General features: G+C 57.5%; 1 protein-coding gene across 2 annotated transcripts in view; it reads right to left on the bottom strand.

Annotated features, from left to right (window-relative positions):
- TBC1D22A (TBC1 domain family member 22A) overlaps nt 1-26,810 on the bottom strand; it is a 298,612-nt gene that overhangs the window by 178,621 nt on the left and 93,181 nt on the right. The window contains exons 7-8 of one of the 2 annotated variants that reach the window (XM_046013567.1): nt 23,502-23,564; nt 5,211-5,325 (exon numbers count right to left, since the gene is read on the bottom strand). In XM_046013567.1, the coding sequence (XP_045869523.1) occupies nt 5,211-5,325; nt 23,502-23,564 (178 nt within the window). The remainder of the gene's footprint in view (nt 1-5,210; nt 5,326-23,501; nt 23,565-26,810) is intronic. The other variant, XM_046013568.1, reaches the window with a different exon arrangement.

Below are 26,810 nucleotides of genomic sequence, written 5' to 3' on the forward strand. Positions count from 1 at the left end.
TGAGCCACCCAGGCGCCCCTCATCAACGTGTTTTTAAATGAAAAATAGGACTCCATCTGAGTCACCAGCTCTGCAAGGACGTGGCACCTTACTGTCCCTGCAGGGACTGCAAAGCCAGCTGCCCTCCCGTCTCGGGCTCTAACACCCCAATCCCCAGGGCCCTCTGCCCTCTGTGTTCCCACGTGGAACCAGAACGTCCACACGAACACCCTGTTCTCAGACGCACTCTGCGAACAGCACAGGACCACAAGGCACCTGCGCCATGGCGAGCACGCACGGAAGCCACGCAGGAGAGGCTCCGAGCCGCAGCCCCGGTCCGTGTGGCCCGTGGAGAAAACAAAACGCAACGAGACAAGACGTCAACGCAAACAGGGAAGTGAAGGCCCCAATTTCTGAAACGAATTCACCAGCGGCAGCAGCTCCTCCCCACCCCCCGCTGTCACCAGAGCCCAATTCATACTCGGAGAGTGGAAGCGGGACGAATGACCGCACCGTGCCCCTTTGGTGGCTCACAAATCCCCCACGTGCCTTCCCCCACGCGGCCGCCTGGCCGTGGGAACGGACTCCCTGGGCTCCTGCACTAATCCCAGCCCCACAAACCCAGGCGACGCGGAGCGAATGCTGTCTTCTCAGAGCAAAGCTAACGCACTGAAAGACGACCTGCACTTGTGAGATTGACTGACGTACAGGAAATAAAAATGCACATTCCCAATTTTCTTCAGTAAATACGTTGTTTAATCCAGCTCCTTTCCATGTATGCTGTTGGCAGTGATTTACCTTAAGAGAAAATGACACCACAATCAAGCCGATCAGAGCCCACACATGCTGATAAAGAGAACCAATGGACAAAACCCCCTCAGCGTCCCGGCCATTTCTCCCACAGGCCCAACCCACACGCCCTCAGCCTGAGGTGTCCCTCCAAAGTGCCCCACCAGAACTGTTTCTAAATTTAATAGCACGGAGGATGGGGGCTGGGGGATCCTGCTTTGTTTTTCACTCTGCCGAAAATATTTAAAACTAAAATATAACTCTCTGCTCAAATTGTGCAATGCAACATAAGGGAATGGTTCTTAATTCTAAATCAAATTTAACACTGTTAAAAGGAATATGACAGTTGCCGCTTGAAAAATACAGTCTTTACTTTAAAATTACACCATGCCTGGAGGGAAAAAACCTTTAAAAAAAATCCAACAACAGTAGAAGGGGTTCGTGAATTATGCTATATTATCTCAATGGACTGTTATGAGCAGGAGGTAGAAATGATCACAAGGAGTTCTTAATGATATAGGGGAAAGCTTGTTACAAGGTCAAGCGGGAAAAAAGCACAACACAGAATTTTATACATGACATGCCCTCAAGTAATTACAACGCACAGAGAAAAGACAGAGGAACTTTACCCAGTAGCAGGTACAGGAGGGCCAACGCAGGCGTGGCTCCATTCTGCGCCTGCCTGCCAGGACACGTACAGGACAGGAATGAGCCACCGACAGGGGCCTGACACAGAGGACAGGTGGAAAAACACAGCTCGGGCTCAAGGCTAGATGAGCCACTGGGACCCACATGCCAACCAGAGCCTGGGAAGGAAGAAACCGGAGCCAAGTCTGCTTCCCAGCCAGCAGCCCGGGGAAGAGGCCGGGCTCGCTCGAGGCCTGGCACAAGCAGCAGGAGGCACGGAGGAGGGCCCGCGACGGGAAGGCACCAGAACAGGGAACACCATGACTCCACCCGGAGGCACGGAAATGGGCCCAGGCAGATGCAAGACTCCCCCGCCAAGCTGAGCAGCCCCGCTCTGATGGGAAAAGTGAGTGCAGGGATGGAGAGAGGGGGAGCTCCTTCCCCAGCTCTCCCTGCATGGCTGCCAAGAGACATAAACCCAGGTTCCCCTTGTCAACAGCGTAGCTGTCAAGGTCAAGGCTCTGGCTCTCCGCCACGCTGCCTCCAGCTCCCAGCTCTACTACACCGAGCACTCACAGGCTGAAAGGCGTGCGTTCTCACCACACAACACACACCGAAACCCTGCAGGGACCTGGCTCGACACGGGGCCTGCCGACTTCCGGTCCGCACCGAGCACACGCACACGCGAGACACTGCAGCTGCTTCGCGGAGCAGAAACTGACGGGGCGACCGGGGGGGGGGGGGGGGGGAGGGAGACAACACGGGGCACGGCGGCGAGGCGCAAGTGAGTCACAGGACTCACAGGTCAGAAGCGACACCTGTGACTCCCACCACCTCTGAGAAATACAAAGCCATAGCAAGTGCTGGCAAGGCCGGGGGCCCAAGGGGACCCTCCCGAGCCGCTGGCGGGAACATCAGTGGAGCCGTGGCTGCCATCTGACCGCCGGGTACACAGATGCCCAGAGGGACAAAGGCACGGGCGTCTGCACCAGCATGCAGGGGCTCACAGCAGCAGCGCTCGTGGTAACCGGGGCAGAGAGACTCAAACGTCCGCCCAGGGCTCTGAGGGGGCACAGTGCGCCGTCGCCATGCAGCGAGAGGCCGCCCGGCCACAAGGACTGCGGTGCCGGCACCTGCTGCCCATACAGACCTCGAACGCGCCAACGAGAGCGGCCGGTCTCAGAAGACCCCCCGCCGTTTGATGCCATTTCCAAGAGATGTCCAAGAGGCAGCCCAGGAGACAGAGCCGAGCTGTGCTTGCGCAGGGCGGGAGGCCGGGAAAGGGCCGAGGGCCACTGTGGGACAGGAGTGCTTTTCAGGATGGTGAGAAGACCCTGAAATTTGGGCAACGGCTGCCGTGTGAGAGCACCGACTGCCACGGACCGTCTCCCTCGCGGCGGCTGGGTTTTACGGTGGGTCAGCTCTATCTCGAGGGAACTATTTGTCGGGCAGTAACCGTAACGACCGGGTGGGGGACGAAGAAACTGCCTTCTCCAGACCTTCGGGGAGCCAAGCGTCTGACCCACTTACAAACCCAGCAAACCAGAGCCCCCTCGGCCCGGCGGCTGCCGACACGCGTGCCCGGACCTCTGAGCCTCCGTGCAGCGCCTCCCGTCTCCACAGCCACGGCCCACACGGCCGGACACGCACCCGGGCTTCCCCGCGCCCAGCAGACACGGCCGAGTGCCCACAGGGACTCACCCCATGGGGACGTCCTCCCTCATCACTGCGCCCAGCGTCACTTCCTGCAGCCCCGCCACTGCACTCCCGCCGCTCCTTGCAGCGACGCCCTGGCTGGTAACCACAGCGGCAGCGGGGCGACACGGCGTCCAGAAAGGCTCCTCCGAACCCTCGCCTGGGCTCGCTTTCCCGCACCCCACACGCCTCCAGGTAACACGAATGTCCGTTTCTGTTCACGTTCTTCATGACCGGTTTCAAGTCTGTCTTTCTGCTGTAACCACGAGCTCGAGGGGGCAGGACCCACACTTGCTTCGCTTGCCTCCCGGGAGCCAGGAGGTGCCCGCTCCACACGGGGTGACCTGAACCGACGTGGTCTCCACACCCCGGCACTCCGCCCAAGACCGGCACCCCAGCGCACGCCCCCAAAGGTCAGCGTGGATGACCACACTTGTGCCCGGGGGCAGGCGGGCGGGGCTCCAGACCACTTCCACAGACCTGAGGCTTCCCAAGGTTAAGGGGGGGTGGACTGGCACCAACACGTGAACACGCCCAAGCCCGGATGGCAAGAGCTAAAAGAACACACGCCCACCAGCAGTCTCTGAAGGCCAAAAAGCAAGGTACGTCCACTTCATCAACTGCCCGAAATGAACGGTGTATTTTGTACAAATGTCCCCAAACCCCCGGCACACGCACTCAATGCACACGTGTGTCCTGGTGCATGTGTGAACGTGAGCAGACGTGTCCCGGTACGTGTGCGTGTGCACACGTGTGTGGGGGGCCATAGGGAGGCAGGGAAAGAGCACAGATCCCATCCCCTCCGGTGTTCCTCTCTTCTGGACAATGACCCCCGCGGCCCAGCCCCTTCACCCCAGCCCGCTGACGACTCCGGCCAGTGCAGCAAGGACGGCTCCGGCCCTCCGCCACGAGCTGGTGGTAGAGCAGTTAGGACAGACTTACTTACCACATTAATTAAATGGTCTATTTAACATGGAATATCAAGTCTCTAATCACATCTCGGCTGAACTTCTTCTTTCAATTAAGAACCCTGAGGTCTACTGACAGGTCCTACTGTTCTCGGGTCATTAAGAACATTTTCCTTCTCTGTCAAGCGCGGGAGGAAGCCCCAGAACGGCTAGAGCGCCCGCCCCTCCCCCTGCCCCGCACGGAAGAGCTGATTAGGGAGGGAGCCACGGCAGTCCTCATCAGTTGGTTAGCAATGAAAGACCCTCCTCCGAAACCAGCCGCGCGAACAGTGTGCAACCAAATGCACTGAACGGGTGTGTTCTCGTCCTCAGAGGACCATCTGTCCCAGCCAAACCTCCTCCCCACGACAGCACCCAGGATGGGACGGGGAAGTAGCTAGAGACACAATCTCATAAAAACAAACAAATATCAAGTCAGGAAGGTTTACATAAGACAAATTAAAATCGGGTTTTAATAAAAATGCTACACGCAAACAGCAAATCCCTCCTTTGGTTATTTACTTTATATCCACAGATAAATTAAAAAGTAGATTCCGCCCTTATATTTTCAGAATTTTTCTAAAATTTAACATGTGTTCATAACAGGTACGGTGATATTACAGTTGACCGCTGTAACGAAATGGGAAAAAATACACAGCCCTCAGAGAGACCGCGTGGCCCAACCGAAGTCTCCGTTAAACCAAATATGTTGCTTGCAATTAACATTCCCATAAGATGAGCCGCTGCTCATGTATCAGAGGTGGGAAGGAGACAACGAGTGGCAGAAGGCAGTCGGAGAGGGCTCAGGTTTAGCTTGTCAGCAGAACTTTCAACTAACACTCCATCACCTTGACCTGATCCATCCAAACCCACCCCGAGGAAGCCAGCGCTCTGCCGGTCATCACAGCACAACCACACCGCTCGTGTTACCACAAAGAAGACAGTAAGAAGAGAAACCGCGTCTTCATGTCCTCTTTGGCAGTCCAACACATGAATTTACAGACTTTTTTTTAAAGCTGGCATCAATGAGAAAACTATTACTCTCTATTTTTAGTTATCATTACAACATTTAACTTAATGGCACCTCTCAACATGGGTGCATAGTAACGCGGCAAGGCCACCAAAGTTCACGTTCAAAGTCTGCGAGAAAAAAACATCATGATATGGTCTTACCTATGTGTTCGCACATGAAGACTACAAAGAAAGGAGTGACAAGGTCATTAATCCCCTGAACATATCCACTGGCAGGGTGACGTATCGCCCATATAAACAATATCCTTTCAAAAATCTGCAAGAAAATTGAACAGGTGGTGAAGCAACAGTAAACACATCAGAAACTTTAACACGTATGCATTCTTCCCCTCAAAATACATACCCACAACCAACATTTTTCACTGTCTCTACTATTCAGAGTAAAACCGTAAGCAAGTATTAATTGCTACTTAATTTTTTCATTAAATCCCCATTTCTGAACTTCTTACTGACTTAGAAGCAGCTGCAGTGTCTCCCTGAGCCCCGGGCTCAGCCCTGCCCCACGAGCTGGCCCCCAGAGAAGCCACACTGGGCTGCCCCGGGCCCTGCGGGCAGAGACTGCACACGGCTGCCCGGGACGTGGTCAGGCAGTCGAGCAGCACTGGCCTGCGGGTGCGTACTCCCTGCACGTGGAGGGACGGGAGAGCAGAGGGCCCGGCAGGCGCGTGGGCAGGTGCACGCACGGACGGATGGGTGGACGGAGAGAAGGCAGGCAGCGCGGTGGGGGGAGGGGGCTGGGGTCAGGGCACGGTGGGGGCGGGGGTGACACAGGGAAAGACGCTCTGAATATCGCTTGTACGGTAAACTCGTTGCTTTCCATGAGGCAGCGCCGATACTGACATTCCATCAGTCGCAGGCGTATAATATTTGAATAGGAGCGCGGTATTGTAGCTGCTACAAAAATGGTCCTCTGTGATACACGGAAGTCTAATTAACACCTGTCACCATACGGCTACAAATGTCTTTTCTCGCGATGAGGACTTTTAAGATCTCTTAGCAACTCTGAGACACGCTGGCACGCCACACACTGCATGCCCTGACTTCCTTTCTGTTGACCCCCTTCACCCACAGCCCCCCCCCCCCATCAGCACTGTCTGCTCTCTGAACCCATGCGCTCGGCTGGTTTCTGGTTGGTGAAGAGAAGTGTCCGTCGCGCAGTCGTCACCAACCAGGTGACCTACTGCAGCGCCGTCCCCGCCGGCCGCTCCGGCACCCGGGCCGCGGACACAGCAGTGCCTCAGGCTGCTCTCTCCTTACAAGACCCTCGCCGCTGAGCTGGGCCTCAGGCTAAGAAGGCACACGGGGCAGGCTCAAGCAGCAGATGCCCACACAGAGCGTGAATGGCCTCACTTCCAGACAAGTCCAGCCCGCAGGGCTAACTGCACGGGTCTCCGAGGAGGTCAGCCCCTCCCCACACTGCCCTCCCTCCGAAATCTCACCGAGCGTGTGGTGTGCAGCCCCAAATCAGCACCCACCCAGCTCTGCAGCAAGGGCCCAGGGTCTGGATGGGGAAGTCTCTTAACACAGGGTCCGCGGTCAACGGGGGGCACCACCTAGAATCCAGGCCCCCAGCCCGGTGCCCGCCCGAGTACCCCACCCGCTGCTGCTCCCAACAGGTACCAGGAACCACCACGTAGGCCGGGGCGCCTCAGCACAGAGCCTGTCCCAGCGGGCAGCTGCTACGCCCCTGCTGAATGAGTCAGGCGTTCACCACATACGTCCATACACGTGTCTCCTTTTCCAACCGCTTTCTAGCGAGAACCAGCAAGAATATTCAAACGAGCAAAAAACCAAAACCACTCAACATAGGGCCCATCGGCCACTTCTCTTGTGCAGACGCCACGGGGCTGGCACTGCGCCACCACGTCAAGTGCCCTCGCCCTGATGACCCGCCAGGGCAGGGGCCCAGTGGTCAGACAGGGACGCGGGGTCCATGGGGGACAGGACCCCTCTCGCAGACCCCAGTCACCCCCACCCCAGCCCCTGGGCAGTCACGCAGCAGTCACGGCCTTGCCCGGGCACCTGGACACGAGCAAGGCCCGAGACAGTGTCCTAACTGCACATGGCCTTTCCTCGCCATGCACAGGGTGGAGGCCGGCCAGGGAAGCGAGGGCACAGTCAGCGCCGAGGCCGCACCGGCGGCAGAGAGCAGGCAGGACAAGGCTGCCGGAGGCCGAGCAGGAGCAGCACCCGGCAGGACACTCGTGACAGCTCAGCACACAGAGCAGTGCAGGGCCGCGGAAGTCAGCGGAGCATCTCACCAAGGACAGCCTGGAGCACGTGTGCAGCTCCTGGCAGACTTCCAGCCCACACGAGAAAGTTCTAGCAAAGACAACCAGCAAGGTGGAGGGCTCACTCGCATGCACGCTCAGTCACCACGTGTCCAAGAGCAGACGAGCCCGACAGTGGAGATGCGTTCCCACCGTCCGCTCCCCGGGCAGCCCCCTGAGACCCACGGGGAAGACAATCGGCCAGAAGACCGGGATCCACCTGCTGTGGCCCGAGCCTCTCTTGGAGAGTCTGGCTCCTTCCAGTCCCAGCACAGCCTGCTTCCCTGGCACAGGGCGATGATCAGATGGCCCCAGGACCACCCAGGGATGGGACTGCTCACATGGCCCATGTCCCCTACACAGGGCTCCCCTCAAGACAGGGCAGCAGGGCACCCAGAGACGGGGTCAGTCTGCTCTGAAAGCAGCTCGCAGGCTGGACGGGGAGCAGGGCACCACAACAGACCCCTCCATGCTACAAGAGGGCACCAACGGCAGCGCCCTGCAGGTCCGGGAACCCGACGCGGGCAGCAAGGACATCTGTGGTCACCACACGACAACCAGGCCTGAGGAGGGCTGGGAACGAAGCAGAAGCGTCAGCCCCACAAACATGTGGATGGAAGGGCTCCACAGTGGTACACACTGCGCTCTGGAAGGCCCTGAGGGCAAAGGAGAGATGGAGGGGTGCCCTGAGGGCAGGAAGGAGTCACTGGGGACAGCCCTGGACTCCACGGTGAAATACGTGGCTTCAGTCAGCAACCTAACCCCAATAACGACATCGCTCACGTGCTCACACAACAGCTGCGAATGTTGATGAGATGGGCCTCACCACCTCCAATCAGCTCGTCCTCCTCTCGATGTTGAGGCCGGTACAATTACTACCCCATCGTCAGATGATGCCACAGACAAGCCCTGAGATGGCTCCGGGCCCCGCCTCCCACCTTCTGGTGCACACACTCTGGTGGTCCCTTCCCCAAGTGTGACCATGCCCTACAACCTGCTTTGCACAGGGGACAGGATGTGCACGACTATGTCACATAAGACGACGCCTGTCCTGCCAGGAGATGCTCTCCCTGCTGACTTCCAGGACACAGGCTACCACACCGTGAGCTGCACATGGAAAGGGCCGTGTGCCGAGGACCTAAGGGTCTCTGAGAGGCAGCGGGGAACCCAGGCCCCATCTCCACAGCCTACCAGCCACCGAGTCCTGCCAGCAACCACGTGGGTCGGCACGTGGATCCTTCCCCAGTCAAGCCTCGAATGAGTCTGCAGCCCAGACCACACCTGACTGCCACCTGGGGAGATTGTGAGCTGAGACACACCCAGACTCCTGACCCACAGAAACTGCAAGACAAGGAACACGGTAAGTGTGTGTTGTTTTGTGTTAGGTTTGCGGCGATGCCATTACGCAGAAACAGTGATTCACACAGATGAGGAAACTCCAGCAATTTACCCAGAACAGTGGAGCTGGGCGTCCGTGCTGGTATCCGACTAAACGGGGGTCTCGTAAGGATTACAGAATGCGAGCACTAGTCTGCGGAGTCCCCAAGAGTTGTTGTCACGTGGAAATCAAAAAGGATGGAACGCGAAAAGGTGACAGATGCGCAGTAGGAAAGAAACGGCAACGGGGATGAGCTCTGGGGAGCAAGCTGCGTCCAACTGCTTCGCCTGCGTGAGACCCCGCAGGGGCCCGGTGCGCACACGCGCGTGTACACAGGTGCATGCTAGGTGTGCGGGCAGGTGTGTTGTGCATGCGTGTCTGTGTGTGCGCAGACGTGAGGTATGTGTACACGCAGACGTGAGGTATGTGTACACACAGATGTGTGGTGCGTGTGTGTGCAGGCTGGTGTGCGGTCCGTGTGTGTTTCCATGTGTATGCGCATGCCAGAGAAAAAGTCGGAACTCAGGGCCCAGAAATCTCCTTTCCTGCTTCGCAAACTCCCGACCTGGGGGGTGAGCACATCAGCCGTGGAGTGCTCCCACCCTTGAACTAAGGCCGGACGTTCAGAGCACTTGGCTATCGCGTCTCTCCCCAGAGCGGCAGAGGAGCAAGAAACACACAGCAGGTCACACTGTGCGTCGCTGGTGGCCGCCCGAGACACAGAGGGTAAACTCCAGGCCATGACTCCAAGGGGCCGGACCTGCCACTCCTTTCCCCACCTCTTCGCCTCCACTGGGTCCTCCCGCACCAAACCAGCCACTTCTGTCCCCACCCCAAGGTGTCTACGCTGGCTCCTTCCATCTGCAGCGCCCCACTCCCCCACCCCCAGCACCCCAGATCTCTAGCATCAGGTCGCAGCTCCAACACCGCCTCCTGAGAGATAACCTCCTGGACCATCCCAGCTGGACAGCAGCCCCTTCCGAGCCTGGAGCTCAGCCACTTGCCCATGAGCCCCTGAGGAAGGGTCGTCCTGCATCCCGTCCACCCTGTGCCCTCGGTCCTGGCATGGAGCCGGTGCCAAGGAAAACCCTGGAACTCTCTACGGCTGAAGCACGGCATGAATGATCTGCAACCTGCACCCTCCTCTCTGAGCCCCACTCGCCTCTGCTCTCCGAGGTCCGCGCCACCAGTGGGCCCCGGACCATCCTGCTGCACCGAGATCCAGACCACACCTGGGTCCGGACCCGCGTCACCCTTCTGTTTCTCCTTCAGTGGTGCTCCAGGCCTAGCTCCTCGGAGGACAAGCCGCGGGACGTCAGGGCCCCCTTGCAGAAGAGATGAAGCAGGCCGGGGGCCATGGAGACTCTGCTCCACTCCAGGGAGCGGTGGGGGCAGCCTGTGGCACAGGGAGCCCCCACGAGGAGGCGACGGGCGAGCTGTGAAGGCGGGTGCTGAGGCGGGAGGAGCAGAGAGCAGAGGCGGACGCGGCCGGGAGGCCGGGGGACCGCGCGGGACTCAGGAAGACTCGGTCCCGAGCGCGGGGAGCTCACGTTCGTCGTCAGAAGACGCTCCTGCTGCAAGTCCAGGTCTGGGCACAGGGAGCGGGCACAAGGTGGGCACAAGGCAACGCGCCCACGGCCGCCCTGTCGGCACCAGCCCCTCACCCTCAGGAGAAGCAGCCGCGCTTCCTCCTCGGCGACCGTGCCGCCCGCAGGCTGCCTCCGGGCCCGTCCGGACGCTTGACAGCGGCGCCCAGCGACGTCCGCCGTGCTGGCTGCTCGCCAGCGTCCACGCAGACGGAGTCACCTGCGCGGGCCACAGTGAGGCTCACGTGCGATGGGCCCCGACACACGCGCCGAGTGTGCCCTCGGCTCCTGCTGTCCCACAGCGCTGCGCCCACAGCCACTCGTCTCCTTGTGTATTATTTCCCTCTAACAGCAGCCATTAATTTCGAAAACAAGAAAAAAACCAGGATTGATGTTTCTTTGGCAGAAGGGGCAAGAGAAAGTAAGTAACCGGCCTAAATGTCCTTCAGCCTCTCTGCACCCTGTCAGACTGTCCTGACACACCGGGGACACACCAGGAAGCCATGGGTGGCCCCACCTCCGACCAGAGCACCTGTGGGCCGCAGGTCAGCACCCCGGCCCCGCAGGCACCCCCAGTCCTTCGCCCCCGAGTCGGCCCGCGGCTCGGCCAGACGCCACCCACAGAGTGTGCCGCAGCGGCGCTGTCTCCACGGGGGCGGGCAAAAGCCGCTCCTGCGCGAGGGGACAGAGAGTGCAGCCCACTGACTCCCCAGAGGAAAGAACTTTCCATTAATTACAATAATGTTGAAAAGATTTCCACACAGGGAGAACGCCTGGTGACCCTGGGAGCTCCTAAATCCAGACCGTGGAGGGAACAAAGTCCTGAGTGGCCAGCCGAGGAGGGTGTCCCGCGGAGGGGAGCCGGACAAAGGGGCCTCGGCGGAGGGGGCCGGCAGGACACGCAGGCAGCCAGAATCCCAGGAGCCCCTCCTGAGGGCCCCATGGGTCCCTCGTGCCCCAGCTCCGGCCGCAACCAGGCCCCCTGGCAGCTCCTGGCCCCTTCCAGGGGGGCTGGCCGCAGGGGCTGTAGCAGGACAGGGGCCCCGTGGCCCCAGGAGACGGGGCTTCTGCGGGACACCTGTCCCAGACCTAAATCTAGCAGCAGCCTGACTGACCCATCCACTTGGGGCTGCTCCGGGAGCGACTGCAGGCCAGGCTGCAGAGCTGATGGGCAGGACGAGGCCCACATCAGAAACGATGCATGCCCTTGCTGGCTGAGGGCTGCTTTCTCTTTGTTTTTTTCTCTTCACTGACTGCGACTTTATCCTGGATCTTTTGTCTTAAATCACGTCATCCAACTTTGCTTTGCTTGTGTTTGAGATCACAACACCAAATACAGGTCGGAGTCCAGGTCACTCTGCATCGCTCAGAACTCCCTCCCCGAACCACCCAAGATTGTCCCAGGGTCCCAGGGTGCCCACGGCCTCCCTCTGCCGGCTCCCGTCTCAGGGATCCTCAGCCCCATCCCCGACAAGGTCTGTGAAGACCCAAGTGATAGCACACCCCACCTTAGATCCCACCCCTGCCACACGGACCAGGACAGCAAGCGTGACCGTGAGCACATCAGGATGGGACCTCTGAGGGTTACCCCGAAAATATTTTTCCATTTGCCTGTCATCATGAGCTCCCAAGAGACGAGACACCACTGAGAGCAAGTCGTAAGGCAAGGGACCGCTGTTCCCAACCCGGGGGGATGCGCGCTGGGGGGCTTCTCACCTGCGCCCGACACCGCCGCTCCCGTTCAGAGCATGCACCAAGCCCCCTCCGAGCTCCTGCGCTCAGGCTGGCAAGAGACAGCACCAGAAGGGCTTTCCTATCACCGTTTCTGAGCAGGCGTTTTCAAAGTCAACAACAGGACCCTTTAAGGGGTACAAGCACCAGTTCCCTTGAGTTCACACCCAGCGATGGGCCTGGGGGCAAACTGGGCACCGGCATTCGCTCCTGCTGGCTGCTGCATCCCCAGGGCCCTCACTCCGATGCGGTCTCGACTACAAACAAAGTTAGAGGACTCTCCTGAAGGACAGCCGCCGAGGTCAGCCCACACTGACGGCACAACCCTGAGGACGAGAAGCTCTTGCCCATGCTCCCGCGCCCTACTAAGGAAGGCGCCAGGAAAACAGGGCGCTCTGGCCACAGCCAGGCCTTTCACTGAGGCCGGAGCTAGCGAGAAGTCCCGCCAAGGCAACGCAGGAGCCGGCAGGTCACCGAAGTCAAGGCCCAAAAGCCAGAGGAGCCAAGCCAGGAATCAGGCGGAGCGAGCCAGCAGCGGCCTGAGGGGCGTGGGACCCTGGGCTAGCACCTGTCCAGCCCCTGCCGCGGGGCCAGCACGGGGAGGCGTCGGGACAGCACTGTTGCCCCGTGGCCAAGGCAGCTGAGCTTGGGGCTGGAAGCCACCTCCAGCGTCTACGCCGTGGCCGGCACCACAGGCACCACCAGGATCCCCAGGCCTGCGCTGCCTGCCAGCAGGGCGCAAGGCAGGGCCACGGGGGAGGCGGGACAGCCCAGCCAGGGAGTCAGGACATTCTTCACACAAGGCTGCTGGAGGACCAGGTCGGGAAACAGAGGCTCCCAGAACTGGGACTCGGGGCCACATCAGCAATTCAGTGTTATCCTCCAAATTCAAGCCCAGTGCTGAGGACACAGACCACGCCGAGGCCTGCGTGTGCGCTCACACTTCCTCAGGGGGTCACAGCCCCCACCACGCCATCTGCCGGAGACTCGGGTATCTCGGGCCGCTGCGGCGGGACAGGTGGAAACACGGCGGCTGCTCGCGAGGGCAACTGCGGGAGCCAGAGTGGAGACGGGAGGGAGCTCCGTCACAGCGCACCAGCTCAGGATTAAATACGGTGCTGTCAGTCTGCGCGGCGGCATCATCTGCCAAAGGACAATAAGCAGGGTGCCCCGCAAGGACGGGGGCGCTCAATGGAAACACAGGACGACCAGAAACGGCTCCAACAACAATACACATTGGATCTTACTTGCTATTAAAGTTCTGTTAACATCCCTGATGTGCTTGTCTTTGCTAAAGAGTCGGAATTCATTAAAAGTAGTTCAAGGGGCGCCTGGGTGGCTCAGTGGGTTAGGCCTCTGCCTTCAGCTCAGGTCATGGTTTCAGGGTCCTGGGATCGAGCCCCGCATCGGGCTGCCTGCTGAGCAGGGAGCCTGTTTTCTGCCTCTCTCTGCCTGTCTCTCTGCCTACTTGTGATCTCTGTCTGTCAAATAAATAAATAAAATATTTAAAAAAACAAAAGTAGTTCAAACTTCCAACTCTTCCCGAAGTATCTTTTCTACAAACGGACTGACACTGGGCAACAGCAAAAAAAGACTCGCTGCCGTTACCACCAGGGCTGAGAACACGCGAACCCGACAGTCATTCCCAGTTCACTCGCTTGCCGGACTTCAGGCATCCAAGCACCAGGCATCCAGTTGTTCTCCTGAACAACTCAAAGGACATTCTTGCACGGAAGGCTCCCGGGAGGGGCTCAGGAGGGCCCTGTCTTCATTCTGCAAACGTGCTGTGCTCTCCACGGACCCACCAAGGCAGGACCCGGCCCGGCCAGCCCTGTGGGGTGCTCCGGGAGCCGAGCCACTCTACAGTCTAAAAAACGAAATACACTGAGCCCAAAAACGTCTCTGTGTTCATGAGGACTTACAAAAACCTCACTTCAGAAATCGGAAAACCTTCTACCGTATGTATGAGCCACATGACTTCACAGCACACAAAGACCATGGAGACCATCTCTGTGCGAGGAGCGACATCATCACTGTCCTGCTGGGAGGACTGCGGGGCTCACATCCCTGGAAACCCGGGAGCAACGTGGCCCAGAAAGAAGTCATCACGGCGCAAGCATGTGCAACGTGATCCAAGGAACACCGGCCCCACGTGAATTCTACCCCTGATGAATGACACCAAGTGAGAGCCCGTGACACAATGTGGGTTACAAGGCAGCCACCTACCACATAAGATTAAGCTAGGCATACTGAGACGGCCACTGACGATGTGTCCCAACGCTAATTAATAACACAGAGCTCTCTTAAAGCAGGCAATGAGGCCATGTGATGTGTGAATTACTTTGACACTCACCTCCTTCAAACGTGACAATTTACGCCCCACATTCTGTGGCCACGACAGGTGTTTGATGACGTGAGCAAAGGCACAGATGGCTCACCACACTCAAAGCACTCTCAAACAAAACGTCACCGCGTCACTGTTCCTAGACCAAATACTCAACGCAGCAGACACGGCTATACACCAGAGCGTCCTGAAGAATCAGGGACCGGTCAGAAAGAAGCAGTTTTCAAATTCAGGAGTGACCAGACTTCCCTTCTGGCGGTGCGGCAGGTGAGACGGCCACTGTCCTGCTCCTGCCAGGCCCTGGAACACACACTGCCTCGATCCAGGAAGACTACAAGTAAATCCACCACGTTAAGAGAATAAGGAGGTTGGGCGCCTGGGTGGCTCAGTGGGTTAAAGCCTCTGCCTTCGGCTCAGGTCATGATCTCAGGGTCCTGGGATCGAGCCCCGCATCGGGCTCTCTGCTCAGCAGGGAGCCTGCTTCCTCCTCTCTCTCTGCCTGCCTCTCTGCCTACTTGTGATCTCTCTCTCTCTCTGTCAAATAAATAAATAAAATATTTAGAAAAAAAAAAAAAGAGAGAATAAGAAGGCAAAAATGAATTCTCCTACCAGATGATGAGGGAAAGGGCCGGATAAAGCTCCACACCATGAGCAAGGCACCGCCCCTCACATGACAAAGCGTCCATAAGGCTTAGAGTGACCATCCCAGGTCGGCACTGTGGGAACAGGCCTCCCGTTCCGGTCAGGAATGATGCCGGGAATGACGGTATTCAGTGCTATGGCAGGAGTCTTAGTCAGCAAAACAAAACAAAGCATGTATCAAAACAGAAAAAAAAAAAAAAAAAAAAAAAAAAACCCGCCATTATTCACGAGTAACAGGATCCCCTTCTCTAAATCTTCAACCACATCCACACACAGCACCTGAGAACGGATGAAAGAGGTTGGTAACATGGGCCAGAGAGAAGACTCGCGGACAAAGTCAGCCGCCTCTACGGAGTATCACAAGAAAACACTGTTAAAGGATCCAGAGAACTAAAGAAATGCAAAAACAAAACGAGAATTCTCTCCAACTGATGGGCAGGTTCTATGTGATTTCTGGGATTGTCATGAAACTAACGAGCTGCTTGTACATTTCCATGAACAGCCCAGAAACAAGAACAACGCACGGGCAGCCCAGCCTGCAGGACAGCAAGACCACAGAAGCCAGCACGGGGACAAATGGACAGACCGGCAGAATGGAGGACAGCCCAGACGGAGCGCACTACGTGTGGAATCCTGATTTAAGGCCGAGCTGACCCAAGGAGGAGAGGGGCTACAACAGCTTATCCACGCGGGGAAGGTGCTCAGAAACCAGACCGCCACACCAACTCCACGCACACGAAGCCCATTCCAAACAGACTGTGGCCCTAAATCTAAAAGGCAGAACTTCAAACTCTGGAAGAAAGACTCAGACTTCTTTGAAATCATGAGGTCAAAAAGAATGTCTTCAGGTGCAAAAAGCCGGGGCGCCTGGGTGGCACAGCTGGTTAAGTGTCCAACTCTCGGTTTAGGCTCAGGTCGTGACCTTGGGGTTGTGAGATCGAGCCTTGTATCACCGAGTTTGAGTTTCTCTCCCTCTCCCTCTGCTCCTGCCCAACGTGCGTGTGCACTCTCTCTCTCTCTTCCCCTCGTTCAAATAAACAAATCTTGAGAAAGCAGAAACAGCTGTAAAAAGGTGTGATCATACCAGCAATGATCGCGGAAGTAGCCACAGTGAATCATGAATGTCTCCTCACCAACAGAGTGAGGAACAAGCCGCGACCGGAACGGAGAGGCACGTATCCATCCCCATCTAAAACAGAATCAGCTTCCGAACAGACTGAGAACTCCTTTAAATCAACAGAACAAACTAGCAAACACAAGAGAAATATGGAACAAAAGCATTTCTCAAGAGAAGAAACACAAATGGCCAAGAAACCTATGAAAAAATACCCGACTTCGCGTGCATTTCAGGAAGTCAAAGTTAAAAGGCCAACGGGACACCACTTCATGCCCTGAGGCAGGACAGGCGCCTCAGGCTGACAATCCCAAGTCCAGGCGAGGGACAGCGCCGGCCACTCTCCCCAGCGCCCCAGTCAGCGTGACCTGTGCGCACCTGAGCCAGCCCCCGGCGCCCCTCCCCACACACGCCCCAAAGGGGCTCTGTACGTGCACACCCGACTCACAGGAACGTGCCCAGCGACACCCTGAGAAAACGCAGCCGGTGCGAACGGCCCGAACGCTCGGGCAACGTGAGACTGGAGGGAGCCGCGCACAGACCAAGCCGCGGAGAGCGACGCGGCACTGGGACACGAACGCCAGCTCCAGGCAACAAACCAAGGGCTATGACTGAAAGAGCCTCCACAAATATATTTAGAATAATCCCATCAGAAAATGAAAACTAAAAAAGGCAAAAACATATGCAAGCATATAAACACATGACAAAACCAGACAGAAAATCAAGAGACTAGTTAACCAAAATACAAGAGAATGGCCACTTGCAAATGGTCGCTTGCCGGGAGAGAGGGAGGCGCGTGGGGAGGAACACAGCGGGGCGCGTGGGGAGGGACACGGGGGTCTCACGGACACCAGCTCTAGCTCTTCCTTCCGCGAACAGCACCTGTAAGTGAATGCTTACTTGTCTCTTTGAATCTACACATAAATGTCACAGACCTTCGGCTCTGATACGTTCTACCGTAAAAACAGAGCCAGAAAAGGAAAGGTCTAGCGATCAGATTCCCAGAACACACACCAGGAGAGTTTAGTGAACTAATTCTCTAACAAACAAGCACTTCTGGGTGCTCACAAGTGCATCCCCACCCCTGGGGAGGAACAGCTCAATTACGGGCCCAAGTGAAGAGACAGGGAGGAAGGAGCCACGGGCAGGGAGGGCACAGGGCGTGCCTAACGCCCGCAGGACTGTCCAGCACCACCTCTCCTGTAGAAGGACCCACAGAACACCCACACGGGAGGCCTGCAGGAGTCCGCGTGGCATCACTCAGCCGCCGTGCCACGTGCCAGGCACCACCACAGGGACTACGGGAGGAAGGGGACCCCAGGCCACGTCCTCAGTCTGACAAGACAGAGCCGGGTGCCCAGTCCTGGTCAGAATCCTGGCAGAGAGCTCGCAGGTTCGCTGAGTCGACCCAACAGACCCGTGCCAGGCAGCCGGAACGGGGGACACCAGCGAGCAGGCTGCTGCCCCTCCAAGCAAGGTCCAATGGGACCGAGACTCTGGGCTGCAGTGGGAAACACAGGGGCGCTGCCGGGCCAGCCGTGGCAGAACAGGTGGGGCTGACCTGGCCGGCTGGGGCCGAGGTCTAGGGGGTTGGCCAGGCAGAGCGGACTGCTGAGGAGTCCTCCATGTGCAAATGCCAGGAACCCACTTGGATGTGGTCCCAGATCGTGGGTGGCCAAAGGCAACTCCAGAGCCTCCAAAGCAGTCTTCCTCTGGCTACTACCGGCCCAGATGTGGGCAGGGCGGCAGGGCCCACACGTGTCCATACGAGAGCACAGGAAGTGCGTAGCCACGGGCAGGAGCCCGCTCTGAACGCCCCCTGTGCCCCACTGCTATGTGCCTCCTAGAAAATGTCCATCCTTCAGGGCCACGGAAAACTCATCACCCTCATTCTAAAAACTGCACATAAATAATGTGGCTTAAAAAGCCTGCATGTTTCATTATCCTCTGTGTCTGCTGAAATGTAATGAGACAATTAGCCATTCTGCATGGCTAACTGGAAAAGCATCTTATTTCCCTAATTTGTGCCACTGCTCTAAGAAGCAGACAACCGGAGGGCAGATAACGTAACGAGCACAGAGGCAAAGGCACTCGGTCGATGATGAACTTCCCAGCAGAAAAGGTCCAACGGCCGTACTTGAATACGGTCCTTCTAATACACTCGCCGTACCCACCACCGTAGCCGTGGGGCCGCTGCTCAGAATTCGTGTGTTTCAATGTAGCAGATCTACTTTGTTCAACACTGGACAGAAGGTTAAAAAAAAAGTCAAAAAATTAGAGGGCCCAAAGTTAAGAATTTTACTTTTAAACAACAACATTGGATAAAAACAGTAATTATCAATTTCAACAAAATCTCCTAAATCCCATGGGGTTCCAAGAGGTGCTCCGGGCACCCGAGACACAGCCAGGGCCCAGCCCCGTCCTCCAGAAGGGACAGACAGGCAGAGCGAGTCACAACAGGAACAAGAAGTCAGACACAATGGCACAGGAGGCGCCGTGAGAGCATCATCAGAGACTGCATCTCTGACAAGATAACCTTCCAGAAAGATCTGAGGCCCAGAGGGAACCCGACACTCCGAGGTCACGGGTGAGAGAAAGAGGAATCCCGGCAGCGTTCCTCCGACAGGTAGCCATGAGCAGCGGCTCCGTGTCACATGCGCCTGAGGCACCGGGGGCAGATGGTCTGCTGTCCTCCTGGGACCTGCTGGACCTGGGGGAGGGGCAGTGACCTCCTGACCAAGGCTGCTGGCCTCAGCCGTGCTCCTGCTGCTCCTGAAATTCGGCCGGGAGCGGCCGGGCCAAGGCCACCCGCCCTGCCATCCATGCTGCTCACTTCAAGACCTTCCGAGCAGCCGTGAGGCACGTCCTGAGCCCCCAAACGAGCTGAGCCTCCATGAAATCAGGACCTCCAGGCTGAGCTCGCCCAGGGAACAAGCAAGCGAGAGGTCTGAAAAGCAATAAAACGGTGAGCAAAAATGGAACAGACGCGTCATGGAAGAAGACCTACACACAGCAAATCAGCACATGGGAGGACGCTCACGGTCCTCAGCCATCAGGGATCTGCAAACGAGCCCCGGGGGTACACCACACGCCCGCTCAGCGCCAGCAAACCCTGAAACGGCTGGCGACACCGGTGCGACAAGGTCACGGAGCAAGGACGCGCCTACCCTGCCGGCGGGGGCGCAGACTGGGACGGCCCTCGTGGAGATGAGCGTCAGTTTCTCACGCAGCGGACCCCCCCACACGGCCCACACAGCCACCGTCCCGCGAGGCACGCAGCACGGGGGGACGCATCCCCTCACTGGCGCTCCGCCAGGAGGCCGACAGCAAACCTGCGATGGCCCACGCGTGGGAAGAGCCCGAGTGGCCACCGGGGACTGGCGAACCCATAAGCCCACTGAGGAACACGTGCAGACCACGGAGTCCTGCTTGGCGGGACCACGGGACATCGGGGACGAGCGTCTGAGCACCAAGAGGAGGTGCTCGTAGAAGGCTGCGCTCCGTGGGAGGCCACCTGCAGGAAATTCTGAAACAGCCGAACCCCAGAGACAGAAAGCAGCTGAGTACGCCATAAGGGCACCAGCGGGGACAGAGGCTGACAGCAAAGGGAACTTCTCAGGGTGATGGGAACGTTCTAGATCATGATTCGGGTGGTGGCCATATTCCTACAGGCAGGAATCAAAACTAATCTAACTATACACTTTTTATTGTCCGTCCACTAGACCTAAGTGAAGCCACAGGAGGAAGAGGGCGGGCGGAGGGGGAAGGGTACCAGAGCAGAACTGGGCCCGTCCGCTGCATGCATAAGAGAGCGTGTGGACGGACGGGAAGACATGCCACAACCCCTCGTCCTAAGCAGTCAGAAGCCCCGGCCTCCAGGGAGGCAAGTGGACCAACTACAGTCTGAGTGACATTTTCCAGGTCTGTACAGCCAAGTTCAGCCCCGTGACTCCGTTCTGGCTGCGGAATAAGAGAAGAACTGCGAGCGACTTCTACAAACGAGCTGGAAAGGGAAGGGCATGTCCTTCTCTGTGTGTCTTCTCCTTCCTGCTGCTCCGAGACAAATGTGATGCAGACAAGCTAGACAGAGCGGCCGGCTGGGGCCGCAAGGGGGAAGCCAAGGCCAGAGGAGCAGCTGCCTCACGGTCAGCGAGCTCGGGCCTGAGACAAAACACCCTTCTGTGCGGTCGGCCACGGGCTGTCTGTAGCAGAAATCCCTGGGCCGAGCCTCTGCAATGCCAGACACCAGAACCGGGTTTGCCTTCTGCCCATCCCAAGACCACAGCTCTCCTGAAGCCCCTTGCTTATCGCATCACTCCCCGCACGCCTGGGCAGGGTCTGCAGCTCCAGGGGACGCGCGTGAGCACAAAGCGAGAAAGCATTTGTAGCAGAGAGAAACCAGCTGCTGGGGGAGAGGCACCTCAAAGCAACAGGACCAGGGTCCCAGGACGTCACAGACAAGCAGACCCGTCAACACCAGCCACGGGGACTATACCCCAGCTCCGGAACCCAGAGCCTGTGAGCTGTGCTCCACAAGGAAGGTGTCGAGTGTCGGGAAAACTAGAAAAATGAAATGAACCAAAGGTCGTGGCCGACTCTATGTGCCATTAAAAACATGAGTGAGAGAGGCGACTGTATGTTACCTCTCGTCTTCCAGATACAGTAGGTACAACCGCTAAAACAGACAATCAAAAAGAATTGTCTCAAAATGACTGCTTCCGTGGAAGACTAATTTTCTCCCTTTGTGTCCTATAATCTAGAAGTACTTTTGCTTTCATAATCCAGGATTTGTGTCCAACAAACTTAACAAACAGACAACAACAGATAGCAAAGTTTAAAAGTACATTTACGGGAGCAATTAAGAGGCAAAGCAAATATTTCAAACGTTAAAAAAAATTTTAAAGAGATACTGTCTATAACAGCAACAAAAACCACGGTAATTAAGAATGACTCTATTAAAACACACCCAAAACCTTTCACGGAGCACGTCCTACGCCTACACTGGAACAGCCCGGAATGGGGAGCAGCCACAGGTTCGTGAGCGCACAGACCGTATTTCACGGAGAGGTCCATCCCCGCTCCGGTGCTCAGACTCCGTGCAGCACCTGCCACATGACCAGCCACAGTAAACACCAACGGGGCACACGGAAGCTGGGGCCGCGTGACCACGAGGCTCAGGTGAGCGCACGGGGGCCGGAGACCGAGCGGGACAGGGGGAGCTGGGGCTCCACCTGCACACAGGGACACGCCTCATGCCGCGCAGCTCACTGGAGGCTGTGGTGTTGAGGGAAAACGCCTTGAATCCTGGACAAAACAGAGCCCATGGAAACATGCGTGCGAGTGTGAGAAGGACGAGCACCAGACGGGAGGCTGCAAACACGGGCAGACGAGGTGGAGGCCATGCACGAGGCCAGGCCTGACAGGTCACGTTATAGGCAAGGTCACTGGACTCCTGCCTCACGCGGTGCACGGCTGGGAATGACAGACGCGTGGAACGTGCAGGTGTGGAGAGTAAATGTTAAAACTTTCAGGTGAGCGCGTGCGAGAGGCGCTGCATCAAGTACGTGGAGATTTCTTTTTTTTTTTTTTAAGATTTTATCTATTTATTTGACAGAGATCACAAGTAGGCAGAGAGGCAGGCGGTGGGGGGGGGGCGGAAGCAGGTTCCCTGCTGAGTACAGAGCCCGATGTGGGGCTCGATCCTGGGACCCTCGGATCATGACCTGAGCTGAAGGCAGAGGCTTAATCTACTGAGCCACCCAGGTGCCCCCGTGGAGATTTCTTAAGAAAAGCACATGAGGGACACCTGGAGGGCTCAGTCGTTAAGCATCTGCCTTCAGCTCAGATCATGATCCCAAGGTCCCGGGATCGAGCCCCGCATCAGGCTCCCTCCTGGGCAGGAAGCCTGCTGCTCCCTCCTCTACTCTGCCCGCTCGTGCTCCCTCTCTCCCTGTGTCTCTCTCTGTCAAATAAATAAAATCTTTTTAAAAAAGAAAGAAAGAAAAGAAAAAAGAAAAGCACGGGAGTGCTAATCATAAAGAAGACACGAAGAAGTCTGAACCCATGGGAACGAGGCACTTCCGGTCACCAACAGCCACCAAGAAGGAAGTAAGAAGCGGCCCCAGCACGGAAGAGGACAATGTGACACGCAAACTGACAAAGATTTAGAATCCCTAACGTACAACGATCAGCAGTCAATAAAAAGTTAGATCAAGAGCGGCGCCTGGGTGGCTCAGTGGGTTAAAGCTTCTGCCTTCGGCTCAGGTCATGATCTCAGGGTCCTGGGATCGAGTCCCGCATCGGGCTCTCTGCTCAGCGGGGAGCCTGCTTCCCTCTCTCTCTCTGCCTGCCTCTCTGCCTGCTTGTGATCTCTCTCAAAGAAATGAATAAAATCTTTTATAAAAAAATCAGATCAACAACCCAAAAGAAAAATGGGCAAAAGAATCAAGCACGTCACAGAGGAGGGAGCAGAAAAGCTCATAAATATGGGAACAGGTGCTTATGCCATGAGGCACGAGAGACACAGAGACGGAGGCCACAACAAGAACACGCACCTCAGGGACACGAGGCGGGCAGTCCCCGTGGGGCTGAGGAGCACAGACCTCACACTCGATGGGCGAGCTCGTGAGGAGCACAGCCCACCGGGGAGCACGCTGACACCAGCCTGCGGGCTCCACAGGCCCACACCCAAGCACACGACCAGTCCCCGTCTTCGGCAACGCCCCAGAGAAACTCCTGCCTGTGGGCACCCGCGAGAACGTGCTGGAAGGCCCTGATCCCAGAATGAGGGACACCACCCAAACGTCCGGCAGTAGAAGGGCCGCAGAAAGGGTGCGATATTTAAATGACGGACAATTCTACAACTGGCCACAAGATCGGCTGAGCCTGAGAAAACAACGCGGAGGGAAACACAAGCTGCCGAGGGACAAGGCTACCGGAGGAAGGAGGCGCCCCCGCTGCTTCTTAGACATGGACTGGCCACAACAGCACACGACGCATGCTGAGGTCGTGCGCAATCACAGAGTCAGGAGGCTGGTCACATCCTACAGGCCTTTCGAGAGCGAGGTGAGAACCGGGAGCAGCTCCAAAAGCTCCCACACGAGGGGTCCAACGTGAGCAGGGTTCTTGGCCCTCGGTGGGGGTGAACACGAGCGCGCTCTCTACCTGCACACGCCCGTGTCCGTTACACGCATCAGTATTACGCACAAAACATTTGAAGAACCACCAGCGATTCCTGTCCATGACTATGTTCCCACAGGCCACCCCCAAACCCGCAGCAGGTACGCACCCCATGCACCAACCGCCTCCCTAGTTCCGGGGGGACCCACCACCCCAACAGAGGGAAACGCCCAGATGCCGGCTCTTACCTCCGTCACTTTGGGTTGAAGAATCAGCGCTTCAGGACTCATGCGAGGGATGTCGATGTGGATCTGCGGAGGCAGGAGGAAGGCGCATCATTACAAGACGACAAACGTCCCCGCAAGCACGTGTCAGAGCAGCAGTTAAAGCTACAGCAGTGCCTTTACCCCAGACTCTGGGCCGCTGCCACCCTGGGAACAGGAGCCCGGCTGCAGACGTGGTGGCGGCTCCCACCTGAATGGGGCGGCCCCAGTCCCAGCTGAGGGCTCGCCTGACGCTTCCCAACCGAACAGCGGCCGCGCGGTTAGGAAGAGAGCGGCCCTTAGCTCTTTAGCAACATGATCCATAGCAATTAGTAAACATTGATTTCCAGCCTCTGACACGGGGAGCAATTCAGGTGCATCGACAGCGCCCAAGTTCTCGGCGGTGACAGCTGCATCTTGGCACCCAGGCCGCGTGCTTCTCCCGTTCACCGAGTCCCTGGGGATCCAGGGCACTCCCCAGAGGAAGCACCTGAAATGCTAGTGTCGGCGGAGCCCGGCCTGGCCCCGCCTGCCCTGCACTACCGCGAGGAGCCCCACTGCCCAGCAAGCACCTGCGTGTGCCGGCAGCAACCCAGTAAGAGCGTTCGGGGCTTGAGTGGGCCCCACGGGCTGCCTCCGACATCCCATGAGTATCTGCCACCGGCCGACACGTCACCACCCCTGCCACCCAGAGAAAGGTCCAAAGAGGCTGAAGGAGGACGCGCCCGCACATTTTAATTCCAAGCGGGAGTCCACGATGCAGGTCCGTCCCCGTCTCCGCGTGAGGACCCACTGCCCACAGGACCAGGACGGTGTCCTCACTCTGCCTTACTAGCACTACAGCCCCGGCCACGTCACTGAGGCCCTGGGGCTCGGCGTCCTCGTCTACACCAGAGGCTGAGCGGTGAAGAGCACACAAGGCGACGGGAGCCAAGGGAGTCCCGTCCACTGCGCCATGCTGCGGCGTGGGGGCTGCTTCCCCACTAACGGGCTCCGGCCTGGGACTCTTCCCTCAGGCAGCCCCCAACCAGGGGAAAGAACCGGGAGGGAGCCAGGGGCCAGTGGACTCAGCATTCGGGGAGCACGGACCACGGGCAGCAACAAAGGGTGGTGGGAAGGAAAGAGGCAAAAGGAGCCAGAGAGCAACCCAGGAAACCATCAGCCTCAAGCCCTCCGAGCAACACGGGGACGATCCAAGGAAGCAGAGACGTGCGTGCGACCTGCTGTGCGACGGAGGCCTATGGCCGGCAGTGCCGGGAGGGGCGGGCGTCCCATCCAGACTCGGGGCCAGAGCACGCCAGCCAGATCTCACCCCTGCGCCAGGGTGCCCTCGCAGCCTTTCACATGTCTGCCGAGTAGCCAGGACAGCAGGCCCCACAACTACCCCCGCTGTCGTCTGCACCAGCAGGAGGGGACGTCCAACCTGAGAGGCGGCGCTGCACGAGGCTGGACACGGGGGGGCTCTGTGGGCCCCTCCAGGCCACCCGCTCCCCATGTACAGGACTGAGGTGTAGGGGAGGCCACGATGCTCTGCAGAACTCCCAGAGCAGGGAGGGCACAGAGGATGAACCTTCAACCTGACCAGCTCTGTGTGCTCTGGCCATGACGTCTCCCACCTGACAGTCGAGCCCATGAACAGAGGACACAGAGGGACGTGAAAGCAAGCCGCAGCCCCGCAGTCCCGCCGCCTCCTGGGAGTGCGAGAGGGCGAGGCAACCAGGAGGAGTGGAGAGCAGGGAGATACCAGGTGCCCGAGCCCCAGACCAGACCAGACCAGCTCTGCCGGGATGGAACAGCGGGTCTCAGACAGAAGCAGCAAAGACAGCGCCCACCGGGTCTACCTCCAGGAGGTGGGTCTGTAAAGCCCGCGGGCCAACCAGCCTGCCACGGGCTCCCTTGTTCTCAGTTACGTTAATGGGGAAACATTTGGGGAATTCGCTATAATATGGAAGCTTTTTATTAGCTATCAGAGTCACTGAATAAAGATGCAGGTAACCCGTTTTTAATTAACTTCCCCTTATGAAATTCATAATAGAATACAGCCTGGTAAATCTTATAGACAGATGCTGGTGTCGGCCTTTGGAAGTGTTTTTCTTGAATGAAAATTCATGAGAAACGCATTCAAAACAACAGCAAATTGGTCCATTCCCTCAAATCACTGAAGCGGAAAGATAAGCCAGGCTAGCACTTCCCTCACCAAATCCAAATGCAAGCTCTCTCAAACCAGTTTCTCGAGCCCTGGGAGCCACTCAGGAGAGGCTGAGGCTGAGCCAGAGGGGCAGAGGGGCCCGAGGCAGAGGGGCAGCGCCCCGGGGGCTGGCGGGGGCCACAGAAGTGGGCTCCTGCCTGCCCTCTTCCTGGTCCTCGCACAAGCATGACGTCCTGCTCCCAAGCTCCGCTGTACCCCGTCCGTGAGGAAGACACTCCCCCAGAACCCGTGCCACCGGACGCAGCTCTGGCGGTCAGTCAGAGGGAAGGCCCGTCCTCGGACCTTCTGACAGAGCTGCACCAAAATGACGACGAGATGCGGCGAGCCCACATCTGAGGCAGGAAAACTTGGCAAGGCTCCCTCACCTAGAAGCAGGATTTCCACAGGAAATATTGGGTGCTGACATGCTCAGGAAAGCCAGAAGTTGATTTCCGAAATCGCAAGCAGGGCTACCAGTTAAGAACTACCTTTCTGGGGGCGCCTGGGTGGCTCAGTGGGTTAAAGCCTCTGCTCAGGTCATGATCCCAGGGTCCTCGGATCGAGTCCCGCATCGGGCTCTCTGCTCCTCGGGGAGCCTGCTTCCTCCTCTCTCTCTGCCTGCCTTTCTGCCTGCTTGTGCTGTCTCTCAAATAAATAAATAAAATCTTTAAAAAAAAAAAAAAAAAAACTACCTTTCTGGGGGCACCTGGGCGGCTCAGTCAGTTAAGCATCTGCCGTCGGCTCAAGTCACATTCCCAGGGTCCTGGGACCCAGCCCCACATCGGGCTCCCTGCTCAGTGGAAAACCTGCTTCTCTGTCTCCCTCTGCCCCTCCCCGCTATTGATACACACTCTCTTTGTCAAATGAATAAATAAAATCTTTCAAAAAAAAAACTACCTTTTGTTTAAATGCAGCACAAAAATAAATAAGAGAAGGAATGAATGAATGCAAACCATTCTGAATTCTCATGTATTACAAAGAGAGAGAATGACAAAACCCTCAAAGAGCTATTCTAATAGCAAATTCTGAATGTATTGGGAACTGTAAATCAATTTTAAGTACTTTTCCCATTATACACACCGTCTGTCAATGGACTGTTCAAGAAG

This window comes from Meles meles, chromosome 7, assembly GCF_922984935.1.
Source record: "Meles meles chromosome 7, mMelMel3.1 paternal haplotype, whole genome shotgun sequence".
Taxonomy (NCBI): Eukaryota; Metazoa; Chordata; class Mammalia; order Carnivora; family Mustelidae; genus Meles; species Meles meles.